Genomic DNA, 22,267 nt, shown 5'->3' with positions numbered 1-22,267 from the left:
ACAGCGAGGTTCAGTTATGTACTAAAAGACCTCAAATATTTCAGTAAACTCTACAGTCAAAACTAGCAACTTATAAAGTGCAAGCACGATATAGGGATTGCTATCAGAAAGTTAAAATATGTCTTGCAGTTCTCTCTTTAAATGTATAAGGCAATTTAATATTAGAACTAACAGATGCAGCACAATCTATTTTAGGTCCTTGTAGATTAAAACTTTGTTATGTTTTGATCAGAAAGAAAGCATGTGTTCAAAAAAGCCCTCTCTCAAATTTAAGTGGAATATGTCGCTTCGCCTTTAAAATGTGCATTATTGTCATGTTCTGAGACTGGGTATATTCTTTTTATTATTGTTTCTAAAATAATTAAATGAACTCTGTCCATGACACTGAAGACAAAGAAGCCTCACTGATCCTGGAAAAAATTACCTTTCCAATTATCACATATAGAACAACCTTTAGTATTTATTATCTCACAACAGGAGAGTTATGTATTTAGCTGTATTGGTACTCAAACAAGATCAGGATAGAGCTTTATTTTATTTTTTCAATTACAACTGTTTTCAATTACAACAATGGCACTGTTGGCAAATGCTTATCTTGGTAATCACTCTAACTCTCAAATAATTTCAGCATAACTGCTGTGTAACCAGTTGTTCTCCATCCTGAATATATGCAGCTGATAATACAGTGTTGGGTTTGTCTATGCTCAGTTGCATCTTGGGGTGTTTTTGTTACTGTTTTTTGTTTTTAGAACGTTGTGTACTGTTTCTGAACTCTAATCCTGTTATCCAGAGCAGGTGCAAATTCTCCCAGCTTTTGAGAAAGGGGAAAACAAAGATTACCTTTAATTCTTCACAACTCTGTCAGTATAGAAACACATCGGAAGAAAACATATGAACTACAAACTGCAAAAAAGGTACTCGTACTTTTCACTCAAGCAAAGAGATCTTTCTTGATCAGTGCTGTTCTCCAAAAGAAACGCATAAAACTTGCCAATATTAAGTAAATGAACTGCATTTCTGTAACTGTAATGAAAACTGCTTGAACACCTATGATTTGTTTTCAATCCTTTTTAAAAAGAAATTATATAGTTATAAGAATGCCAATTGTTCGAGTGACATAAATGCAAGGTAAAAATGACTATTTGTAAAATCATCACTGAAGTATAACTGCTTACACATTTTAAAAGTAGAATGTAATGAATAAAGCAAAAAAATGTAACAAGTAAATAAAAACCTCTTGATTCTGCAGCAAAGCATGACAGAAGTAGATTTTGTAACAATTTATTAATGCTACATCTTGAGCAAGTTATATAGGCTACTTACTGACAGGAGTAGGAGAAATGTTGAATTTCCTTTACTTGGGACAGCAATTAAACCTAACCTGGGAACAAATTTATGACTCGAGATCACGCGTTCTTTCAGAAACACACAAGAATGGTTCAGGGGAGCTGCACGGCAGGCAATGGGGACAAAGGAACAGAAGGAGGAACTACCCCGCTTGTCCCTCAGGAACACGGGCCACAGGAAGGGAAGGCCGCGGGTGCCGAGGCAGTCCCGAGAGAACCGGAGCCGAGGGGCTGGGCAGGGAGGCCTGCAGGAGGCCCTCACACAGAAGTAGCTGATGCACGTACAGGCTTCGCCATTTCGCCTCGGTCCGGGAGGTGCCAGCCGGGGCCTGCCCAAGCAGGAGCCGCGGCCCTGCCCCGAGGCTGGGCCACCACAGCCCGGCTGTCCCGGCAACACTCTGCGAGCGCCCCTGAGCAGCCGCCTCTGCCCTTCCGACCCGCTCGCCAGGTGGGCTCCGGGACGCAACAGCGATCGCACGGGCACACCGACCAAAGAGGGCCCGGACAAGCCCCGCGGCGGCGCAGACGGACACCCACCCGTGCGCCGACACCCGCCGAGCGGCTGCGCTGCGGCTGGCCCGCCGGGGCACCGTCCTGGCGGCGGCACCGGCCGCAGCGTCCCCGCCGCCCCTGCGCAACTCCCCCCGGGCGCATGCGCACACGGCCTGCGCCGGCACCGCCTGCCCTGCCCCTCCTCCCTCAGGTGCCCATGGCGGCGGGCGACGCGGAAGTGGCCCAGCAACAAGTGAGCGGCGGCGGGGTGCGGGGGGCTGCGGGCAGCGGCGTGTGTGCGCTCGGGCTGGCACGGTCCTGCCGGGCCGGGCCGGGCCGGGCTGGGGGTCCCTCGGGCGGGCAGTGCGAGAGCCCCGTCGCCGGCGGTGACTGTGGCTTCTGGTGAGCGCCGGCCTGGCGAGGGGCGTGGGCAGCTTGGCTTTGTTCAGGCACCAGCGGGTGACTGCGTATGGGCGCTGGCGCCCCATTCTAGGTGTTCCGTTTCTAGGCGGAAGGCGGCCCTCCGTTTTTTGTGGGGCTCTGTTGGGTGGCTTCGCTCGGTTTTACCCCGTAAGCGCTCGCACTCGGGGTGTTTCCCCTGCGGAGGGGCTGGGCCACCCCGGAGCGGCGCTGGGCTGCGGGGGGTGTTCTGGCAGCGCCGCCACCCTTTGCTCACCTTGTCACCGCTGAGAGTTACGGGATTAGCCATGGAAACGCAAAAGCTGGTGTGTGCATGGAAGAGCTGAGCAAAGGTCACTTGTGCTGCGAATCGGGACTGGATCCCCAATATTTGTGGCCTTCCAGTGCAGTGAATCTTGTCGCGCCTGTAAATAAGCTGTAACAGAGAGAGCCTTAAAACTGTGATCGGCACACAAGGTTGTGGCCTTTGGCAGGGTTTATTGACTTTTCCTTAATGCTTTTTACAGATTGATGAAATTGAAGCTCTTTCATCCATATATGGTGAAGACTGGTGTGTTGTTGATGAAGATGAAAAAATCTATTGCATTAAGATAAATGACTGTCTGGATCAACCAAAATGGACCATCTGTTTGCAGGTATGGTGATGTTAAGGAGTTTGGCACACAATTTGAAGTTGAACTGATTCAGGCAAAATCTTGTGCCTGCATGAAACCCTTTTAAATAGGATTTGTTATCTGCTCATGTGGATTAAGGAGCTTTTCGACTGGAAACTGGCATAGACTTTCCAGTGATTATTCCTGTAACTCATCAATGTGCTTGTGATATTTTCAGTAGTTACATATCCTAATTCCACAACTGACAAAAACTTATTTCAGTGTTTTTCTTCAAAGGCTAATTTCTGACATATTTTTTTACATTGACTTTGTGCAGGACGCCTCAGTGAATCTGCTGCAATTGCTTCAAATTTACTTTTATGGAAAATGTGGATATGAAATGAAATTCGGATCAACTTAATTGAGTAACTAGCTACTTTATGTTTACAGAACTGAAAACAGCGTTTGCTTTGTGGAAAAAACACTGAAGTGTCTTACTTATGGATGTGCAGTGCCACTTAAATCAGTCCAGTAACCATGTATGCAGCTTCTTTCAAATTTCTTTTGCACTTTATTTTGCATGACACTTCATCTGTAAAAATTGCACCATGAAATATAATATTTGTATGCATTACCATTGTTGGAATCTGCAATACAGATACTCGGGTTTTCTTGACATACTGTAACAACATACTGAACTATTTTCTTCGTTTGTGACACTAATAGTAGTCCTAGTGCTGGGCGTCAGAGTCTATCAGTAAAGCTGATAGGAGTAGTCTAGTGAATACTTACCCTGAATTTCTTTCAGGTGATTTTGCCACCAGGATATCCAACTGCAGAGCCACCTATTTATCAACTAAAGTAAGTGAAGTTTTCTTTCAAACATATGGTTTTTTTTTTCTGTATTACCTCTGTTAACTGTTTATGGTATAAGTTGAGGTTTAGATAAGATGACTCCTTGAGTTAAAACATACCAGGGATGGGGGATGTTTCCAGCAAGAATAGTCTGCTCTTTTTCCTGAGTTAGCCTCATGGAGCTCCCTGTGACAGTTTGCTCTCTTCCCTCAACTCTATTTCTTGCAGCATTATTTTGTGGCAAGGCAGCAGTTAGGCTGTGGAAGGTATGGTGGCTGCTGCCTGTTGTGTTGGACCATGATGTCTCAGTGCTTCCTTGGGTGTACACCCCATGTCTGGATCTTTGTTTCAGATTGTAAGGCATGCTTTTCATTTGAGCACTGACTCTTGTTGGGATGGAGCCTGGCATGTGCCATCTTCCTATTTTCCTTCCCTGCTCTCCCCTTATTGCCTAAAATGTAAACGAGATGGGAATGGAGACATGTAAGCTAGGTCCCTGATTTGGATGATGGAGGGACCTGCAGAGCATGACACACAGCGTTATCTACTTTTTGGTCAGCAGTATTGACAAGGCAGTGCAAAAGAGTGCTGGTAAACTTGAGGCAAAGGTTATAGTTTAACGTGAGACCAAGAGGGTACAGGTACAGAACTGAAGGGTCATTCTAAATATAATAGATACTATGGTGCTGAAGGAGTTGGAAAGGTAAACTAATAATACATAAGATGGCCCTGAAGTGACAATGGCCTACCATGAAAAATGATTCCAGCTTTTTTACCTGAGATAGGAAAAGGCAGCCCAAGTTAGGAGTCTTGAAGGAGAACTGGGTGATCATGCTTTTACCAAGATATTTACAACTGGAATCTTGTTAAATGAGAATGATTGACAATATTATATTTTTAAGGTGCTTGTCACATTTCTTTTAAAATGTATATTTGTTGAGATGTTGGAATCAGCATATGGGCACAATTTTCATTGTATTTCTTTTCATTCTAGTGCCCCTTGGCTTCGGAGAGAAGATTATATGGAACTAGCAAATAGCTTGGAAGAAATATATGTGTAAGTTAGACATTTGTGAAATACAGTAAAAGGAGACAATGCATTTTCAGTTTCTTGCCTTTCTCAGTGTATGCTTTTGAAGTACCTGCATGAAATAGCAAGTTTCTTTTATAAATCTAACAGGTAAAGGTGCCATTTGTTTAGTAAGCGTTTTGCAAGAACGAATCGTGTTAAACTGACAAATTTGATTTATGTTGTTTAGACCTGGTGTTCTGTAAGGATAGAAGCTTCATTTTGACTCCTAATAGAATAGACTCCCTTTAGAATCTATGAGATTGCTTATGAATTGGTGCTATGAAGTATGAGATTTCTGCATCTGTTCTACATTTAAATGTTAAATGGCGGGATGTGGAAACATTCGATCATGTCTTAGAGTGCATAAGTGGCAAAACAGTTTTTCTTAAAAGATAGCTAAGGGATAAGTAGGTTTTAAAACAAATTAAACATATGTAGAATCTATTAACTAGAAACTAACATAGCGGACTGTTTACTGTCACAGAGTGCATTTAACAACAATGCATAATGAATGCAGGAGAATAAAGGGAACATTTAGAAATACTCAAATTATGCGTTTCTGAATTGGTGTGAAATTGGGGTAGTAAATGTAGTAATTTTATATGGTTTACTTAATTCTTCAAGATCCCAAAGAGAATATAAATGAAATGAAATGAAAATACGTCATAAGGAAGCACAGTCATGCCCAAAGTACTAAAATCTGAACATCTCGCACAAGAGATGTTTTTTAATGCCATAAAATAAGGAAGAGAGCACTTAGCTTGCATGCGAGTTTTTGTCTAATTGCTCAGTTACTTTGATTAACTTGGGTTTCTTATCTAATTAAGCAACATGTAATTTAAGCAAGTAAAACTGCATTTGAAGTGTTTAAAAATGCACAAGGATTGTAAATGAAAAGTTCTATGGGGTCCTATTAACTACCGTTGTTCAGTGGAACTAAAAGGGCAGAGATTGTCCTTATCTCTGTCCAGATTCATAGGATTTGCTGGAGTTTCTACCAGAGGTAGAGCTGCTGTAGGTGGTTCTTCAAATGTCCTGAGCATCTTGCACAAGTTGCCACATGAGGACTGTGAGATGGAATAGCATGGTTGTGAAGCAATTTTCTTTTCTTTTCTTTCCCCCTGCAGTCTTGTAGGCTGTTAAATTGTGCTAGTTATACGAGTCCCTTGCAGCTCCATTCTGTCTGTATCAGTTGCTGTTCAGAGCCCTCACTGGTCTGCTGTCATCTTCGTTTGTTCAGCAGGAAATGAATACATTTGTACTTTAGGCCGTGTATGTCATTTTAGACTTTAAAAACCTGGAGTAGTCACTGATATGCACAGTGTTTGTAAAAGCCTTTTATCTATCCAGTGTCTAAATAGTTATCAAATAAACAAAGGTACTTTGCATCATTTACATTGTGTGTTTCACTAGGTTTCTAGTCCCTAGTGATCTAAATTATGTAGTTCTGCAATGTAAACCAGTATGAACTACACTGTCAATCACTATATTCTTAAGGAGGTGGAAAAACTGGATAATTACAGATCACAAGTCTGTTGTAGGAGACCCAAAACTCTTAAAAACGTAGCAAATGTTTGGTTTGTTTTTTGTTTCTTTTTTTTTCCGGATATTCTTCTGGTAAAACTTTTATTCAATAGAAAGCTTTGTTTCATGACATAGACAAAAATGACAAGAAAAACAGCAACATAGAAAGGTAACCTTTCAACACTGAGTGTAATTTGCGAATAGGCAGAAACTGAAATTGGGTGATAGCTGAAGAAATTGCTATTTACTTATGCAAAACAGGGCAATCTTATTAATTGTCTTATCTCTCTCATTCCATCATTAAAACAAATATAGTTCTTCATGTATTGAAGTAGTGCTTCCGTATGATAAGAAGCAACATGAAATCAGGATGTTGAATTGTTCTGGATTCTGTCCAGATTTTGAAGAGAGCGCTACAAGGTTATAAATTCCTTATTTTTGCTTGAATATTTTTCTTAACGTATCTATATTTAGATGAATTTCTGATTGTATTCAGCAGTAGTGCTGTATACATTAAGCAAAGTAAGCGTTTTCAAATGTAATTTTGTCACTTATATGTGCTTACATGGTGCCCCAGATGGTGGCAGTAAGAACAAAATTAATGAGAAACCGTGAGTTACATACAACCCTAAATCTTTAGTTTTGTTTTTGAGGCATATTAAAATATAATTGTAAAGACAAATTTTTAGGACACCATTTCAAATATATTTTGTTTGGGTCGTGCTGCACGTTAAGGCAGCATTTCTTAACTCTGAGTGTGTGCATTAAAAATGTATCCATCCCGTCCTCCCCCAGTACTTTAATACACAGCTGTGCCCCCCAGCTGAGGACTCCTAAACCTAAATCCTTACCTCTCTGTCCTATAGGACTGCTTGTTACCCAGACTCTAGCATATCAGTCCAGTGCTTCACTGTGTCGACTGCCACTCACTATCACAGTCCACTGACATCAGCCTCTGCTGTGCGTGCACTGGCTGCTTGAGGGGGAAGAGAAGTGGGGTTGTTCCAAGGAAGAGCCCACTCCCAAACGTGAAGGGAAAGAGCCCTCAGCCACAGAGCATCTGAAGGAGCTCACCACTGGCAGTACGTTTTGAGGAGAAAACTGATCTGAAACAAGCTGTAAGGCTAAACATCCTAGCTTAGTATTCTTTTGAAAATACTGAAGACTGGCCAGCTTCCTTTTCTCACAGTTGCTTTCCCTTTCCTTAGTGGTCAGAAAGCTTCTGGCTGTTCTCCAGCAGTAGTGCTTTTAATGTTGTTTTTTTAAAAAAAGCCACTCACAGAAAAAATCTATAATGATGCTGATATCATGTGTTTCACCCAGTGAACTACTGAGACAGAACTCTTCACAAGCCCATCTAAGCTCTTTATGTCACTAGATTATAATGGTCTGTTTCTGTGTGTCTGAAATCTGTATATGGTGTACTTTTCAAGTGAAATCCACAAAAATTATTCTCTGTTCACTGTGAGTTTTAACTTCCAGACAGAACCTTGGTGAAAGTATACTTTATTTATGGGTGGAGAAGATACGAGAAGTTCTGATAGAAAAGGCACGGTCATCAGATCAAGGTACTTCAGAAAATACACAGGTTTTTCAGTTTAGTTCTTGTTCCACTGTGAAGTAAAAATTCATTACAAGTTAAAACTTTATGCCCGGTTTTGTATTGGATCTAAATAACAGAAAACAGCAGTCTTCAGCATCATGGCTCATTGTTTTACCGTGATAGCTGCCTTTTTTGAAAAGCGGTAGAGGAAGAAAAGGAGGTGGGTGGGTGGCCTCAGTGAACTAGAACAAGGTCCTCAGTTCTCTCAGGAATTAAATTACTTGTGTGAAAGCAAGAGTGCTGCACACAGGTACATTATTCATTGTCCTCAGTTCTGCAAAGGGATTATTCATATCAATACTTAATTTCTGGTGTTAAGTGCACTCTTGGGGGATTGCAGTTAGCCTCAAGAGAAGATAAACTTTGGTGGAATGTGCAGACAAATAACCAAGTATTCTATCTTAGTTGCATTTTACTATATTGGGATGAGAAGTACATCATCACTAGAGTTGCAGTCATTACTCTGCCCTTACTTTTACAGTGACAGAGTTTGTGTAAACTCACAGTTTGTCTTTCAGAAAGTGGTGGAGTTTTCGTGGTGGTTTTTGTTTGTGCATTACAAAGCTAAACTGCTATGAGGTGCATGAGTGACATGCATGCATGCACTTGTGGCAAAAGGAAGAAGAAGTATTTTTCTGTTACGAATGTTAGTTTAGTCCTATGAGGAATAAAAGACTGCAGAGGAAAAAAAACAGATGTATTTTCAGTGCTGCTTCATAAGGTCTAGTTTTAGTCTTTCAATAAACAGTGCATTTTGTTGCTACATCACAGACATTTAAAAACTCATTTTTCATTGATGTGACTAAAGGAGTGGATACTGAGAAGTGCAAATTTTACTGACAATATTGGAAGTTTGTTGGGTATTTTGACTTCAGCTTGTGGCTTCTATTTAATGCATGTAATGATTTTTCTAGGCCTTTTGAGCATGCTGTATCACCCCTCTGCTTTTTCATAGAATGTACCTATGTTCTAAGAACTGCATCATCACTGCCTCATAGGCCCTCTAAATAGGAAACTACTTTGTGATATATTAACTTGTCTGTATGGTAGATTCCCTCTAAATCCAGTTGCCAGAGCACTGACTGTGTGCGATATTTACTCTTTTCCTGTTGACTGTTACTTTTTGTGTGTCCTATGAATGAAGTAAAATAGGATTTTGGGAATCCTGGAGTGCTGGAAACTTGTCCAGAGAGATGTTTGAAATATAAAGATTTTATAGCTTCATGAAATAGCATTGAACATCAGGTCTACATTTTTCCCCAAATGACCAATAAAAGATTGGAGTTCTTGTGAAATATCAGATTATTTTGGACTCTAAATTCAGACTAAATTAATGGTAGCACTGTAAAAGCTTAATGGAAATTAAAAACATTATTGTTCTTTTCTTTTTAGAAATACTGTTAATTAGTATTGAAACAGAAGATACTGTGCAAGGATCCTTGCATGAGTATTGTATTCTAAACTCTGAGGAAGATTATAGCTAATACTGGACTAAGAATTTCTGGGTTTTGTTATAATTAATGTTATCATTCTGCATTTCATAATTTTTAACAGTAAATTGATTAGAACTGAAAAGCCAGAGATTTTTGAGAAAAAGAATTTAAAAATTTGTCTGGTCTCAAAAAAGATAATGTAAGACATTCTACTACTTGTATCTTAATAGATCCAGATATTAAGAAAACCAGTGAAGAAGTTGATGAAGATGATGGAGATGATTTTCTCTTAGACTATCAGCCCATTCAGGAAGAACAAATTAAAATGTTAAATTACATTACATCTGAAAATCAAGAAGGTAAAAAATATGTCCTTGTTAATTCTGATGAAATAACTTGGAAGGGAGAGGCCGTAAGATGGTGGTTTTCTGCTCAGCTTTTGAGTAAAATTACTAACATTAAAATTATAATAAAGATTAATAACAGTCATAAAAAACCCCAGCATATTTTTGGTGGTTCTGTATGTCATCTTACGTATGTTAACAAATCCATTTTTTGAAGCTGAGACATGTTTTACTTACGTAGCCATATGCAGTGTTTCAGTACCTTTTAAAAGAAAACAAACTCTTCCTTGTTTGTGATCAGTAGATGAAGAACTGCCATCCATACATCACGGAAACCCAATTACAGATCGAAGGAGTACTTTCCAGGCACATCTGGCTCCTGTGGTAACACTCAAACAAGTTAGTAGAAATCAAATCTGCTCTTTTTGTCTGTACTTTGATCTTGAAAAAGTATTACTGAAAAGCCAAATACGTCTATCTGTCTTTGCTAATATTGTCTGAGTAGTCATCAGTTTCTCACTTTCATGATCAGCTAAATAGCTCTAAATATCATCTCTGCAGTGCTTCCTGCTATTCTTTACCATTATGTGCATTAGATGTAAAAGAATAATAAAACTGAAATTTGACTTTTGGATGTTGGCAAGTTTTATCATAAGATATTTGGAAGCTGCTGAGTCTACCATGTGTTACTTAGAAAATGAATTAAAATGAGTTTATAAATGTTTTCTTTCCTTCAGAAAGGAATTCAATTGAAAAATACACTTGGATAATGGATAAGTAAATCTTTATCAAGACCTAAGTTAGAGGGGTGAGCATGCTTCTAGAGGTGTATTTGCCTATAGCTAGAAAAAATCTTAGCGCTAGTTTTCTCTTGCTGATCCTTGGTGTGTGTAGACCTAGGCAGAGTGCTAGAAAAGGGCAGATACATTTTGTTTCCCATCATACTTCCCCTCTTTCAGCAGTTTAACACAAGGTAACAAAAGTATCCTTGTGTTTATATTACTGATTTTTCTTTTTTCTATCCTTTGAGGAATTTGTCCCATTGCTTCTTGCACCGGAAATAACTTTTAGAATTCACAGCATTGTATGAAAACATGCCTTCCAGTGTTTGCTGTGAATCAGTTGCTCATAACTGTTTGTTGCACCTCTCCACTTTCTCTGTGCAGTTACATTTTTCTAGACATCTGTCATATTTTATAGACCCTAGTTTTCTGTTTTCCAGGCTAAAAACCTCCAGTCTGTTTTGGTACATGTAATGTATGCTGTAACCTTTTTGAAATGCAGATCAGAACCGTACACAACAGTGAAGATACAATCACTCCAAGGATTTATAGTGGTGTGAAGAGTTCTTCTGTTTTCCATATTCTTTTCCTAGTAATATCTTTCAACTTACTTTTTTGACCGTTATTGAGCACTGAGTTGGTGTTTTAGTAGTAATGTCTGCTGTAACAGCAAGATCTATTTTTGCAAATGCCAATAGCTGGTTTGGAATTACTTTGTACATCACTTTGCATCTATTAATATCAGTCTCCTTTGATCTGTTTAGTGGGGAAACTACTGAACAACTCATGTTTTCTTGTAATTAACTGAGAGTTGAACCTTGAAAGGATTTTCTTGTTGCAGCCTACCAGTTTGTGCTGCAACAAGGCTTTACCGTTGGTCAGATTCTACTGTCTGTGCTGTACCTCCTTCCTCCAGAGATCAGACCACACCGCTGCTCCTCCATCCAACCCCTCTCCCATGCTCCTCAGGGCTATTTAACCACTTAGCAGAACGAGCTACACCTGCACATCATCCATGTCAATCAACCCACTGCCTCTGCGGCAAGGCCACAGCTGCATGTTATCAATGCTAATCAACCCACTGCCTTCATCCCTCTACAATTTTCTTCTTCTTTTTATCTAATTCTAGCTTTTATTTTAAGAATTTTTGGTAAGGGATCTTGTCAAATGCTTTTTGAAATTCCAGGTAAGCTAGATCTACTACATGCTCAGTGATTCTGAAAGAATGTTGGCAGATTGACAGGGTTTTGAGGCATATTTCTGTATAAAAAAGCTGTAACATTTTAAGTTGTCCATAGGTTTTGGGTTTTTGCTTCCTCATTAGTTTGCCTAGTATGGACATAAGACTTTTGTCTTTAGTTCCCTGCATCCTTTCTGAAGTACCTTTGAGGTTTTGGTATTGCATCAGTCATCTTCTGCTGCAGAAACAGTTTTAACTGGTAGGTTAGATACCTTAGCTATAGTTCAACAGGTTCATACTCCCTCATTCCAGTGAAAGCTAGCTTCTTTATCAGCTGAAGAGATTAGTATATGCCCGTAATACTTCATTTGCATAATCTATATGCTGCAATGATATTCACTGATATTTTAGGACAGATTGCTGTGTAAATTCCTTTATTGAGTATTTTTAATAGTGGAACTTAACTTCCAGTATAGTTTTGAATAATGGTAGCCAGAGTGGTACTGTAATTACTTAACAGAATATGTTACTATAAACCTTATGGGGCAAAGAAAGTGATTGTCATATTTCAGGTAGCAGGCTGTATTTGGTACCATTGCTTTTTCTTGTCTGAATTTGTCTTATTCTGACATTTAAAATGTCTGTGAGTCTTGGAATTGACATTGATTTAGTAAGGTAGCACTGAAAACTGATCTGTTTAAGCATCTTCTGTCTTTTATAAGGAGGTGTGTCACTGACATGTAGAGAATTATATCCCTTAATTCCCTAAGGCAGGAATAACAGAGAGGGGAACAGGAGAAATAAAGGCTCAGGAGCTACAACAGGAAAAAAGATAAACTGTTGTTTAGCTATAAGATGTGTGTCTTGGAGGTTCGTTGCTAATACAGATACATAATGAATCTTTAAGGTATGTTTTTAGGAGCCTGGTAGCTGACAGATAAGTAATGTCAAAGGTGATGATTATTTCATATGCCTTGTACCCTACGTCCATGTATTGAAATATATTTATGAAAGTGAATTAAGTAATATAAGTTGTCTTTCTTCAGTGTTCCCCTTTAGGGGGGAAAAAAAGGAGAAAGCATGTCTGAAGCAATGTTCTCCATTAATAAAAGGAGTTTTTTCATTGGGGTATCTTATATTTGAGGTGATTTTTATAAGCTGAATTTCTTCCAGAAAAATTGGAATTAGCATAGTATAGCTAAGACGGATATTAAATATGTATATTGATTACTCCCCAGAGACGTTTTTCTTTGGAGTGGAAGGCAATTTACTTGCCAAGCATGTTTTCCCAAATGTTTCAGTAATGTTTTGCTCAAACTAGTATTAATTTTGTATTATGTACCAAAACAATGTCTTCATCAAAGCTCTCCTTTTGCTAGACCAAATTGGAAAGGATTGAACAATTGCTAGCTTGTTTAATTAGAAATGGAAGATTAACTGATACTGATAAATGTTTTGAACTTGGTGGTACTTAGGAGCAGAGAGATGTCATGGTGGGAATATCTGTTTTCTGGGAAACAGTGACACTTCCAGACCCATAATAGAACTTTTTTTTTTAGTATTATTTCTGTGAAATGGAAACTCTGAAAAAAGGTGTGTTTGTGGAAAAAGGAAAAACTCAAAACGTAGTAGAGCTTTCTAAACATCACATGTTTTTTGTGAAATATGTAAAAGCAGTGTGTTTTTATGTTTTACATGGGAAAATGCATATCAAGTTTTGTTACATTCCAGCTTAATGTTATAGTTCAAAAAAGTAAGCAGATGTAATTGTTACTTAATGCTGATTAAAAATCTCTTCTAGATCTTACTGCCTCCCTTGTTTTGTAAAGTGATTTGACACCTCTACATCTTTAGCAATTACATGAATGTACACAATGCACAAATGCAAGGAACAGCTGTTTTCAGTATCCCAGAAAAATTATTTAAAACTAGCATGAGGGTACAGAGAAGTTGCTTCTTGAGTTATTGCTCTTAAATATTTAATTAATTTTATATCAAAGTGTAAAACTGTTTCATTATGGTATTAAGGTGGTGATGTTTGTTTAGCAGTGATATTGAGATGGTGTGTATGAAATCCCTGTTATAAAACAAAACTTATTTCTGTTTTCTTAAAGGTAAAGAGAGTTCTTGAAAAATTGAATGAGAACAAGAAAATTGCAAGTGCTACCCACAACATATATGCATACAGGTGAGAGATGAATAGTGATTTTTAAAATTTTTTTTTTCAGTGCTCTTTGAAAAATGAGTGCGGGATGTGAGAAAAGTAAAATTTCTTGCTATTAAATCTTTATAGGAGTAGGTTTCTTATTTGTATGGTGAAGGTTTTAGTCTTTATTTTAAACTTGAAGTCAAGAAAGTAGATCATATAGTAGTAAATATGTTAAGATAGTAAAGCAGCATTAGGAATAAAAAAAAAGACTAGAGGTGGATGTGAAATGTGTTGTTATACTTTGTTCTGAGTGTGAGCATGGAAATGCTTCATCATCCTGAACTAAATGTGTTTTCACTTGGGCAAAGTAACTTTTTTACCGGCAACCTTATATTTAGAAATAGCTGAACATTTTTAGTTGATACAAGAGTTGAAACAGAAAGCCTGATGCAGACATCTGACATATGAAGTTTCAGCTGTGAAACTTCAGGGAAGATGAGAAACAGGTAAAAGTGAGTTTCGCAGTGGTCTGTCTGTGGCAACTTTTGTGAGCATAGCTTGCATGAAATTAATTGCTCTCGGTCCAGACAGTGATGCAGATTTTCTGAGGAATGTAAGTGACAGTAAAAGGAGCCTTTTTCATTACTGGAGGAACCAGTTGTCTGAAAAAGCCCGTATAGACGCTGATCCATTCATATGCATTCTGGCGTGATCCTAATGAAATATGAATGAGACCAAGTGAAAGCTTACTTTACCAAGAAGTCTACCTAAGTAAAAGGTTTCTATAGAGAGGGGGTTTCTGTTATTGCCAATGATGATCTGGTTTCTTTCACTCATACTATCTAAATAGATTTCCAAAACGCAACAGAAACATAGTTTCGTATTTGTCATCTAGTACCAGAAGCCTCTTTGTCACTGTGTCACCTGTGGATTAACCAAGTTTGGAAGTTATGAAATCAATTGGTAACAAACAGTAGACCTTCAAGCATTACTTCTGGAAATTTAGACCTGGGCAGCTGTCCTTTATATCAAACAATATACCCCAAAGTTTCCTGGAGTGCCTTGTGAGGAAGGAGGTGGCATGGAGAATCTAAAGTTGAACTTCAGTAATAGTTTCATGCTGCTGCTGAAATACAGACCTAAGTAATTATTCATAATATTTTTGTTCGAGTTCTTCCAGTTTGTGGTTGTGTATCATAATTCAAACCTGTATCTGGTAGAGTTGGTTTCAGCTAGGCATAATTATTAGGTGAAAAACCTAAGGATTTTTCTGATTAGGGATTTTGCACTGGTAATGACTCTGGAGTTAAGCTGAAGCAGAATTAGCTAAAGCCCATGTAAAAGCTTCTCAAAACTTGTTCTGCTGTACAGAATAAGTACTTGTGGTTTACCCTAAGCCTCATCCTGTTTTCATGTAAATGTCCTTAGTAGAGAAGTAGAATTGATACACATGCCTATAAAAGATCTCAGACTTCATTAATCATGTCAACATGTCAGTTGATTGACTTTTTTAAAATCTGTTTTGTTTGGGTGGGGCTTTTTCTTTTTAAGAATATACTGTGAAGATAAGCAGACATTCTTACAGGATTGTGAAGATGATGGGGAGACAGCAGCAGGTGGACGTCTTCTTCATCTTATGCAGGTTATCAAAACTAATCTTTGACTTCTGGAAGTCTTGAACAGATTTTAAAAATCACTAATATATAAATAAACTTGTAGAAGATTATTTTAGTTATTGCTCTACCTGTAACCAATTAGAGGATTACTTTCTCAAAGGTGAAAGAAAACACACAAACTGTTGCATTTCCAAGTCTTGGATCATAGGAAAAAATAGTGCTTCATAGGTGCAGTAATAGTTTGAATGGTTTAAAAGATAAGTAAATTTTGATTCCTATGCTTACTGTGTGGTGTAAGGTATATAGAAAATGAAGTCTGGAAGAAGCTGATTGACAGAATGCAACAGCTGACCTTTGCACAGCCTTTCATTTGTTTTCCTCAAATACTTGTAATAAAAAGACACATTTGATCTTGCAGAGTAGAGCTGCAATTGCAAAAGGTAGTGAGAGTGAACGAGTTAATTTTTTTTTTGATCATTTAATATGTTTCTTTGTGCTGTTTCCAGTTGTGGGTCTTACTCGTACTCACATATATCTCATTTTTCAAGTGTTGAAATGATAATCCCTTGGCAAATTTGCTACTAAATGCGAGTTGAAATTGATAAATTTTGATTCGCTGGCATGATGCAAGCCCTAGTAAAACCATAAATAAAATACCATAACTACAGGGGACAGCTGGGTATATCTTATGCAGTGCCTCAAGTCACTTAGCTATATCAGCACACTAATTATTTTTTTTAATTTTCATTTTTAGATTGATGTCCCCTTTACAACAGGGGTTTTCTAAAGGTGCAATTTTCACCTCTAGGAAAACATTAAAATAGTTTATGGGCTGATTTCTGTATGTTCATAGGTCTCGTAGTTTTTCTGTTATAAGCATCTATGAAATATGATCTAGGCATGAAAATGAGATGGTTTAATACACTTAATTGTTGCTATAGTTACAGTTTTTCTTTTGCAATAGAAATCTTATCTTGTTTCAGATAAACCTAGCACTTCAGTCAAGATAGCACTTTCCGGTTACAAAACCCCCTGTATTTTAGATTAATTCTTTCGAACGTAGAGTTAAAAAATTTGCCAACTGTCTTTGGCATCCTGTTTACTGTGAACAGTTGCTATACGTAGACTTTATGGCCAGTGTGTAAATGTGGAGTAGAAAATGCCTGTCAAAAAACCTGCCCCAATCCTCCTTTCTTTTTACATTATCCTTTTTAATTTTAAAATTCTAAGAATATTTCTGTCTTCACAAACAGTAATAGAATCTTTTAATAGTATTGTTCAAATTAGACAAATATATGTATTTTTCTCCTTAATGGAGTCGATGAATAGTTGTTAACATGCCTCATTGATAGCGAGTTCTTACGTGATTTTTCTCACCTCCACCAAAGCGCCATGATACCTTGCAGACCACCGTGGTTTTGTTCAGCCTTATGTAAATAAAGCTGTGTTTGCTCCGTCTGGCTCCAAGCTGTCTGTGTGCATTAGTGTAGTTGCTTGTAAGTGAAGACCTTCCACAGAGATTTCAAGATTACTTCATTTGAGGGACAGATTCAGAATCGTGGTCACTAACCATGCAAGGCTAATTTGAGCAAAAATGCTAACTAGTGATTGTCACTGCACATTTCCATGCAGTAACGTATATCTTATATTTTGACAAGATGTGTGTTTCTTTCTGATTCTTAGTTGGCATTCCCTGTGTTACTAGTGTTTGCTGATGATGGGGGGATCTTGAGGAAAGAATTGTAAAAGAAATCACCACTTCTGTTTAACTCTGTGAGCAACAAAATCAAGTAGAGTCTTAATACACAATTATTTCATGTTACATGAACTCTGTGTATGCCTTTTTGAGCTCAGGAAGCAACTGCTTGGTTGTAAGGGACTAGGACTCAAACCTGGAAAATGAAGAGGGTTTTATGTATTATCTGGGTGCCGTTGCGAAGTCCTCCTGCACATTGCAACAGTACTAGCTTATAGCATTTTAGTATCCATGTGTGTAATGCCTGTCCCCTGGCTCATCCATCAGCACTTCCAAAAATGTGGATAGACAATCTGCTTAGTGTCAGAGGCTCTCTGGAAATAATAATTCATCATATCAAAGAATTATAAATGTAACTCAATAATTTTCCCTTTAAGTCATGCCTAAAGTTTGTGACATGTCGATGAACAACTGTAGCATGCATGAGATAGCTTTGTGCCCTTTCTGAAGGATATTGAGTCATTTTACTTTGAATTTACCTTTAGGTAGGAGCTTGGAGATGGAAGCTTACCACAACTGCGGACTTGTTATTGTTTGTTACCCTCTGATAATGTATGTGTGACACTTACCTGACTGAGTTCTTAAAAATGTGAGATAATAGACTTTTCTGTTTAAAATTTGTGTCAACAGTAAAACTAGTTCAATGGAAAAAAACCAAACAACCAACCAACCAACAAACCACTTTTATGTCTTCTTTTCTTTTCTTTTTTAAAATAGATTCTGAATGTCCACAATGTATTAGTTGTGGTATCCCGCTGGTATGGAGGTATTCTCTTAGGACCAGATCGTTTTAAACATATAAACAATTGTGCAAGAAATGTACTTGTGGAATACAACTATGTACCTTCAGTGGTAAGTTTCTGCCACTTAGGAGGACGGCATTTGTATGTGAACTTGTGTAAATTGCCACTGTTAAGATGAAGCCAGAAGAAAAGTAGTATAACCTGTGGTGTTCTCTGGTTGCTTTGATGCATTGAAAGTGTGCATAGGATCAGTGGGAAGACTCCTGAAGAACTTCAAAATAAGTTAGTGACCTGATTTCTCAGTGTGAGGTGTGCAACAGAAGGGTGGCAGCAGTTGGGGACATTGATCCAGAACATGAATTTGAGGGTTGGGGGAGGGTGGGAGGGGGAAATGCCTCTTCCTGTGTGTTCAGAAAGCTGGAAGCTGCTGCTTCTCTTGCTTACCTGTTCTAGTGTGTAGGCAGACTGATCCTGGGAATCACTGTAACTAGAAGGCATTTTAAAAATTGAAAGCTTTGTTAGACCCAAAGAAGTTTTCAGAATTGTAGATGATAGACACCATTTAAAAAGAAAAATGACAACTAGAAGAATTCAAACAAAGTAACACTAACTGTTACAGAAAAGATTACAGGAAAATGGTCCAAGGGAGCTTAGATAACTCGGGTGACAGAAGTTCCAAATGTCTTTAAATGGCATTTTACTTCTTAAGAAACTTAGGTCATTTAATAGTCTAATATTCTTGTTTTAAGACAGTAGGGAATAATTACTAATGAATACTTGAAAAAGTATGCAACTGTCAGTTTTCCTTTTTATATGAAAGTATCAAAGATTGCTGTGGCTGAAGGCTGAGCATTTATTCCTCCTACACTTTTCAGTTACTTGCTTTTTTGCATTTTAGAGGCAGTTTATCAATGTTCTCTTATTTGAAAGTGTTGCTCATAAAATGAAACTAACAAGATTTTGAAGCATTTACCCTCACAAAAAAGTTTAGTACCAAAAATTACACTTTTCTTTTTTCCCTTCTATTTTTAACAACTTAATTCAGACTCTATGGTGTATTAACAAAGGTATTTTGTTACCAGTGTTCATCAGAAAAATAACAGATGGAACTGACAGTAATTGATATTCTAGTACCATAGATGTGGCTCTTAGTAAAAGTATTCTTTTAGCGGAGTTCAGACATCCTGTTAGGGTCAGTTTCCCTCCCATGTGCAACAGGTAGAAGGGAATAGGTTAAAATGTCCCAGATTCTGGCCGATGTAGTGGCAGATCCCTTTGTCTTTTTGGGGAGTGCTTGGAGTGAATGCCTACTGAAGAAGAGTCTCGTTTTTCAGAATTGGCAGTCAGTAAGCTGACTTGTGCGTAAATGTAAAATGCATTACAATGGTGATCGTTGATCCAGCAAAACTGGTAAAATTTTGTTTTTCCCAGTGTAGGTTTGTTTCACTTAGGGAAGCAGTTTTAATATATTGGTGCGCGGCGTAGTGTAGAAGTATTCCTGTACTGGAAACCTCTTCCTTGAGTGGAAATGGCTTAGATTATTTTTACATTATATGCTTCTGTTGCATAGCTCTCTCTATAATTTTATCGTTGCTGAAGGCAGAAGTTTCTAAATAGCAAGATAAGCAGACAAATTAATGAAACTGGATAAATATAAAACAGTTCAAAACTTTCATAAATCTCAGTGAACTATGAACACTGTTCATATTAAAAATAATTCTCATGGGTGACTTTGAGAGAATACTCACAGTGTGTAAGAATGCTGTTTAAATTTTTAAATGCTTGTTTTTCATTTCAGGAAGAATCATCTAAACAAGCAGGAAAGAGCAAAAAGATAAGGAAGGACAAGAAGAGAACAGAACACTAATTTATTTTTAAAAACTATAAAATATTATTTTCCATGTATTTATACAAAGAAAACATGGACACTATTGCCTTATCCAATACAACAGACATTTTGTATTCAAAAAGAATTCAATAAAGCTGTAGATGTATTTTAATCTTGTTCTGTGATTTCTTTTGCTGTTCTTAAGTAGAGCTTAGGCAGAAGTTTTCTATATTCATGTGTGTTTCATAACATGGAGCTGAGTGCATTGCAACATCTGGAACCCCTTCCACACCCCACCCCCTCCCTCCAAACCATGGTTGACTAATTTAAAATGTTCTCTATTCCTGGGTTCAAACTCAAACACCTGTTTTGTATTAGTAATTGAATTCCCTAGTTTGTTGCATTGAGGGTGAGACTCATAGGGAGTCATTCATAGACCAGGTCACTTATGAAGTTTTAGATTTTCTGTACTTAAAAGGAAAGTGTGTGGCCTTGGAGAGCCTGGTCCTGTCTATGCAGTTCTTGATCATACTAGATAGGGCATGCTTGGTGACATAAGAAGGACTGACATGAGTGACAAACTAAGAAACACAAATTCCTTTGGAATTTCTTTGAGGATTGTTCTGTGGCTGTCAGGACTCTAGGAGCCTGTTGAAAAGCTGAGAATTAAGTGTTGTGTAATGAAAGAAACCAGTGATTTCAACAAAGAATAAGGGGATTTTGAAATCGGATGGTTACAGCTAGTAGCGAACATCAGTAAACATTCTGAAGTGACTTCCATGGTGTAGAGTGAGGAAAAAACAAAGTGTTAACGATGTGATCACAAACACTTGAATTTTCTACTCTTTTATTAATACCTTCCAGACTGTTCTCTAATGCATTGCAAAATAATTAACAGGACCTTTTGTCAGTTAATTGTTATGTTGCTATTTAGATTAGATGTAAATATTCTTTAACATTCGCTTGATATCTTCTACTTGGGGAGTATGGACTTTAATGATCCATTGGACTTTTTTTTCTTTTTCTCAAGTTAATTTCTAAACTTTGTGATCCATTAATTACTAGCTGAGTCACAGGTGCTTTCTTAGGTCAGGTACATCTTACATAGCTCGTACAGTAATGTCAGGGCAGTGACTTTTTTTAATGATGTTTCTCTAGTGCTTTTACAGAGTTCAGAGGTGTATTTGTAAGACTAACTGATTTGCCCACCGGTTCAGTATACGACTTTTTGCCAGTATGTTTTTATACTGAACTGTTCATTATAGTTCTCTAGCATGGGTACCCCAGAAAACCTTTCCCAAGGCATCTAATCAAAGTAACTACTCCAAAGTTTGATAGCAACAGAGATATTCCTTAACTATTTCAGTAACTTGATAAGTACCACTAAAATTCATGACTTAAATTTAAATTTTTGGTTTTATTGCTGATTCTCTGGAAGATAGGTTCTGCGTTGATTTATTGAAACAGTTTTATGCAGTTACATGACCTTGTCTGCATAGTAAAACTTCTGGGTTAAGCCTTAGCATCTGCACTTGTGATAAAAAAATTGCATTCCTCCCAGGGAAGGAGATCCATGTATTACAGTATGTATCGGTCTTGCACTTTTTGGGTCATACAAGTATTTCTTGTTCATAGTTCGTCTATCTTATGGGTAGACTCTTTTAAAGTAAAAATTATGCCATTTACTTCCAGTACTTTATTGACTTAAGTATTCCAAGGTTTCTGTTGCTTTTATGAAAGTTTGAAATTGTAGCAATTACTTAATATGGGAAGCAGGTGAATTGCAAGAAGTTCTGCTGCAGCTGCCCAAGACGCAATTCCATTCATGGAAACACATGTTCTTCTTCCAAAGAGCATCCTCTAAGCTTTGAACGCTCAGAATCAACAAGGGATTCTGAAGGTCTGAAATTCTGGGTGTTCAGTCTGAGGTATGTGAAAGCTAGGTGTCTGGTCATTATTATTATTATTATTATTATTATTCAGAAAGTATTGATCCTTGCCCTCAAGAGTCTCATGTTTCAGTATGTGTTAGCAAAAACTAAAACCCCAAAATTGAAGGAAGTTGTTGATAACCACTTTCTGCGTAAATGAAATAGACAATATAGGTTATCCAGTTAGTGAGCCAAATGAATCCCCATTCCTTAAAATGGCTGGAAGCAAACCATCAAAGGGGGAATACGTATTTTCATGCAGTTTCTTTCAGAGACAACATGAATTGCTGGCTAGCTATCTTGCAGACATTTGGTTAGAGAAGCTGCATTTTCTTCCTGGTTTTCTTTGTGAGCATTCCTAAGTTTAAACTTCCCTTACTCTAAGAACAAGTTTTCACTTTCTTCTTTCAGAAGAGTTCTGCGCTGCAGGATTTTGTCCTGTCCACCATACCCTGTGGCCTAAAGAACCCGTAATTCTTGCTCTTTGATTATTAGCTGTGTTTCAAGGAGGGTGTATCCCATCACTTAGTTAAATACAATTGTTTCTGCTTTGTATTTCAGAAAATGTTAGAGCAGCAGTGGTTGTTACGTGTCAGGATC

At 37.8% G+C, this 22,267-nt stretch overlaps 1 protein-coding gene across 2 annotated transcripts; it reads left to right on the top strand.

Annotated features, from left to right (window-relative positions):
* Positions 1 to 314: 314 nt before the first annotated feature.
* On the top strand, positions 315 to 19,908 carry IMPACT (impact RWD domain protein). Of its 2 annotated transcripts, none has more exons than XM_056332053.1 (11): positions 315 to 2,091; positions 2,765 to 2,893; positions 3,660 to 3,712; positions 4,701 to 4,763; positions 7,785 to 7,870; positions 9,569 to 9,697; positions 9,984 to 10,081; positions 13,759 to 13,832; positions 15,345 to 15,435; positions 17,883 to 18,017; positions 19,707 to 19,908. In XM_056332053.1, the coding sequence occupies exons 1-11, from the start codon at positions 1,396 to 1,398 to the stop codon at positions 19,773 to 19,775; spliced, it is 1,623 nt and encodes a 540-aa protein (XP_056188028.1). In that variant the 5' UTR covers positions 315 to 1,395; the 3' UTR covers positions 19,776 to 19,908. The 2 variants fall into 2 exon arrangements, with proteins under 2 accessions (XP_056188028.1, XP_056188029.1); XM_056332054.1 differs by having other exon boundaries at positions 381 to 2,091; positions 9,987 to 10,081.
* Positions 19,909 to 22,267: the final 2,359 nt, after the last annotated feature.

Source organism: Falco biarmicus, chromosome 3 (genome assembly GCF_023638135.1).
Source record: "Falco biarmicus isolate bFalBia1 chromosome 3, bFalBia1.pri, whole genome shotgun sequence".
Classification (NCBI taxonomy): Eukaryota; Metazoa; Chordata; class Aves; order Falconiformes; family Falconidae; genus Falco; species Falco biarmicus.
Note: the sequence above shows the minus strand (reverse complement) of the source record. Positions and strands in the feature narration are given on the sequence as shown.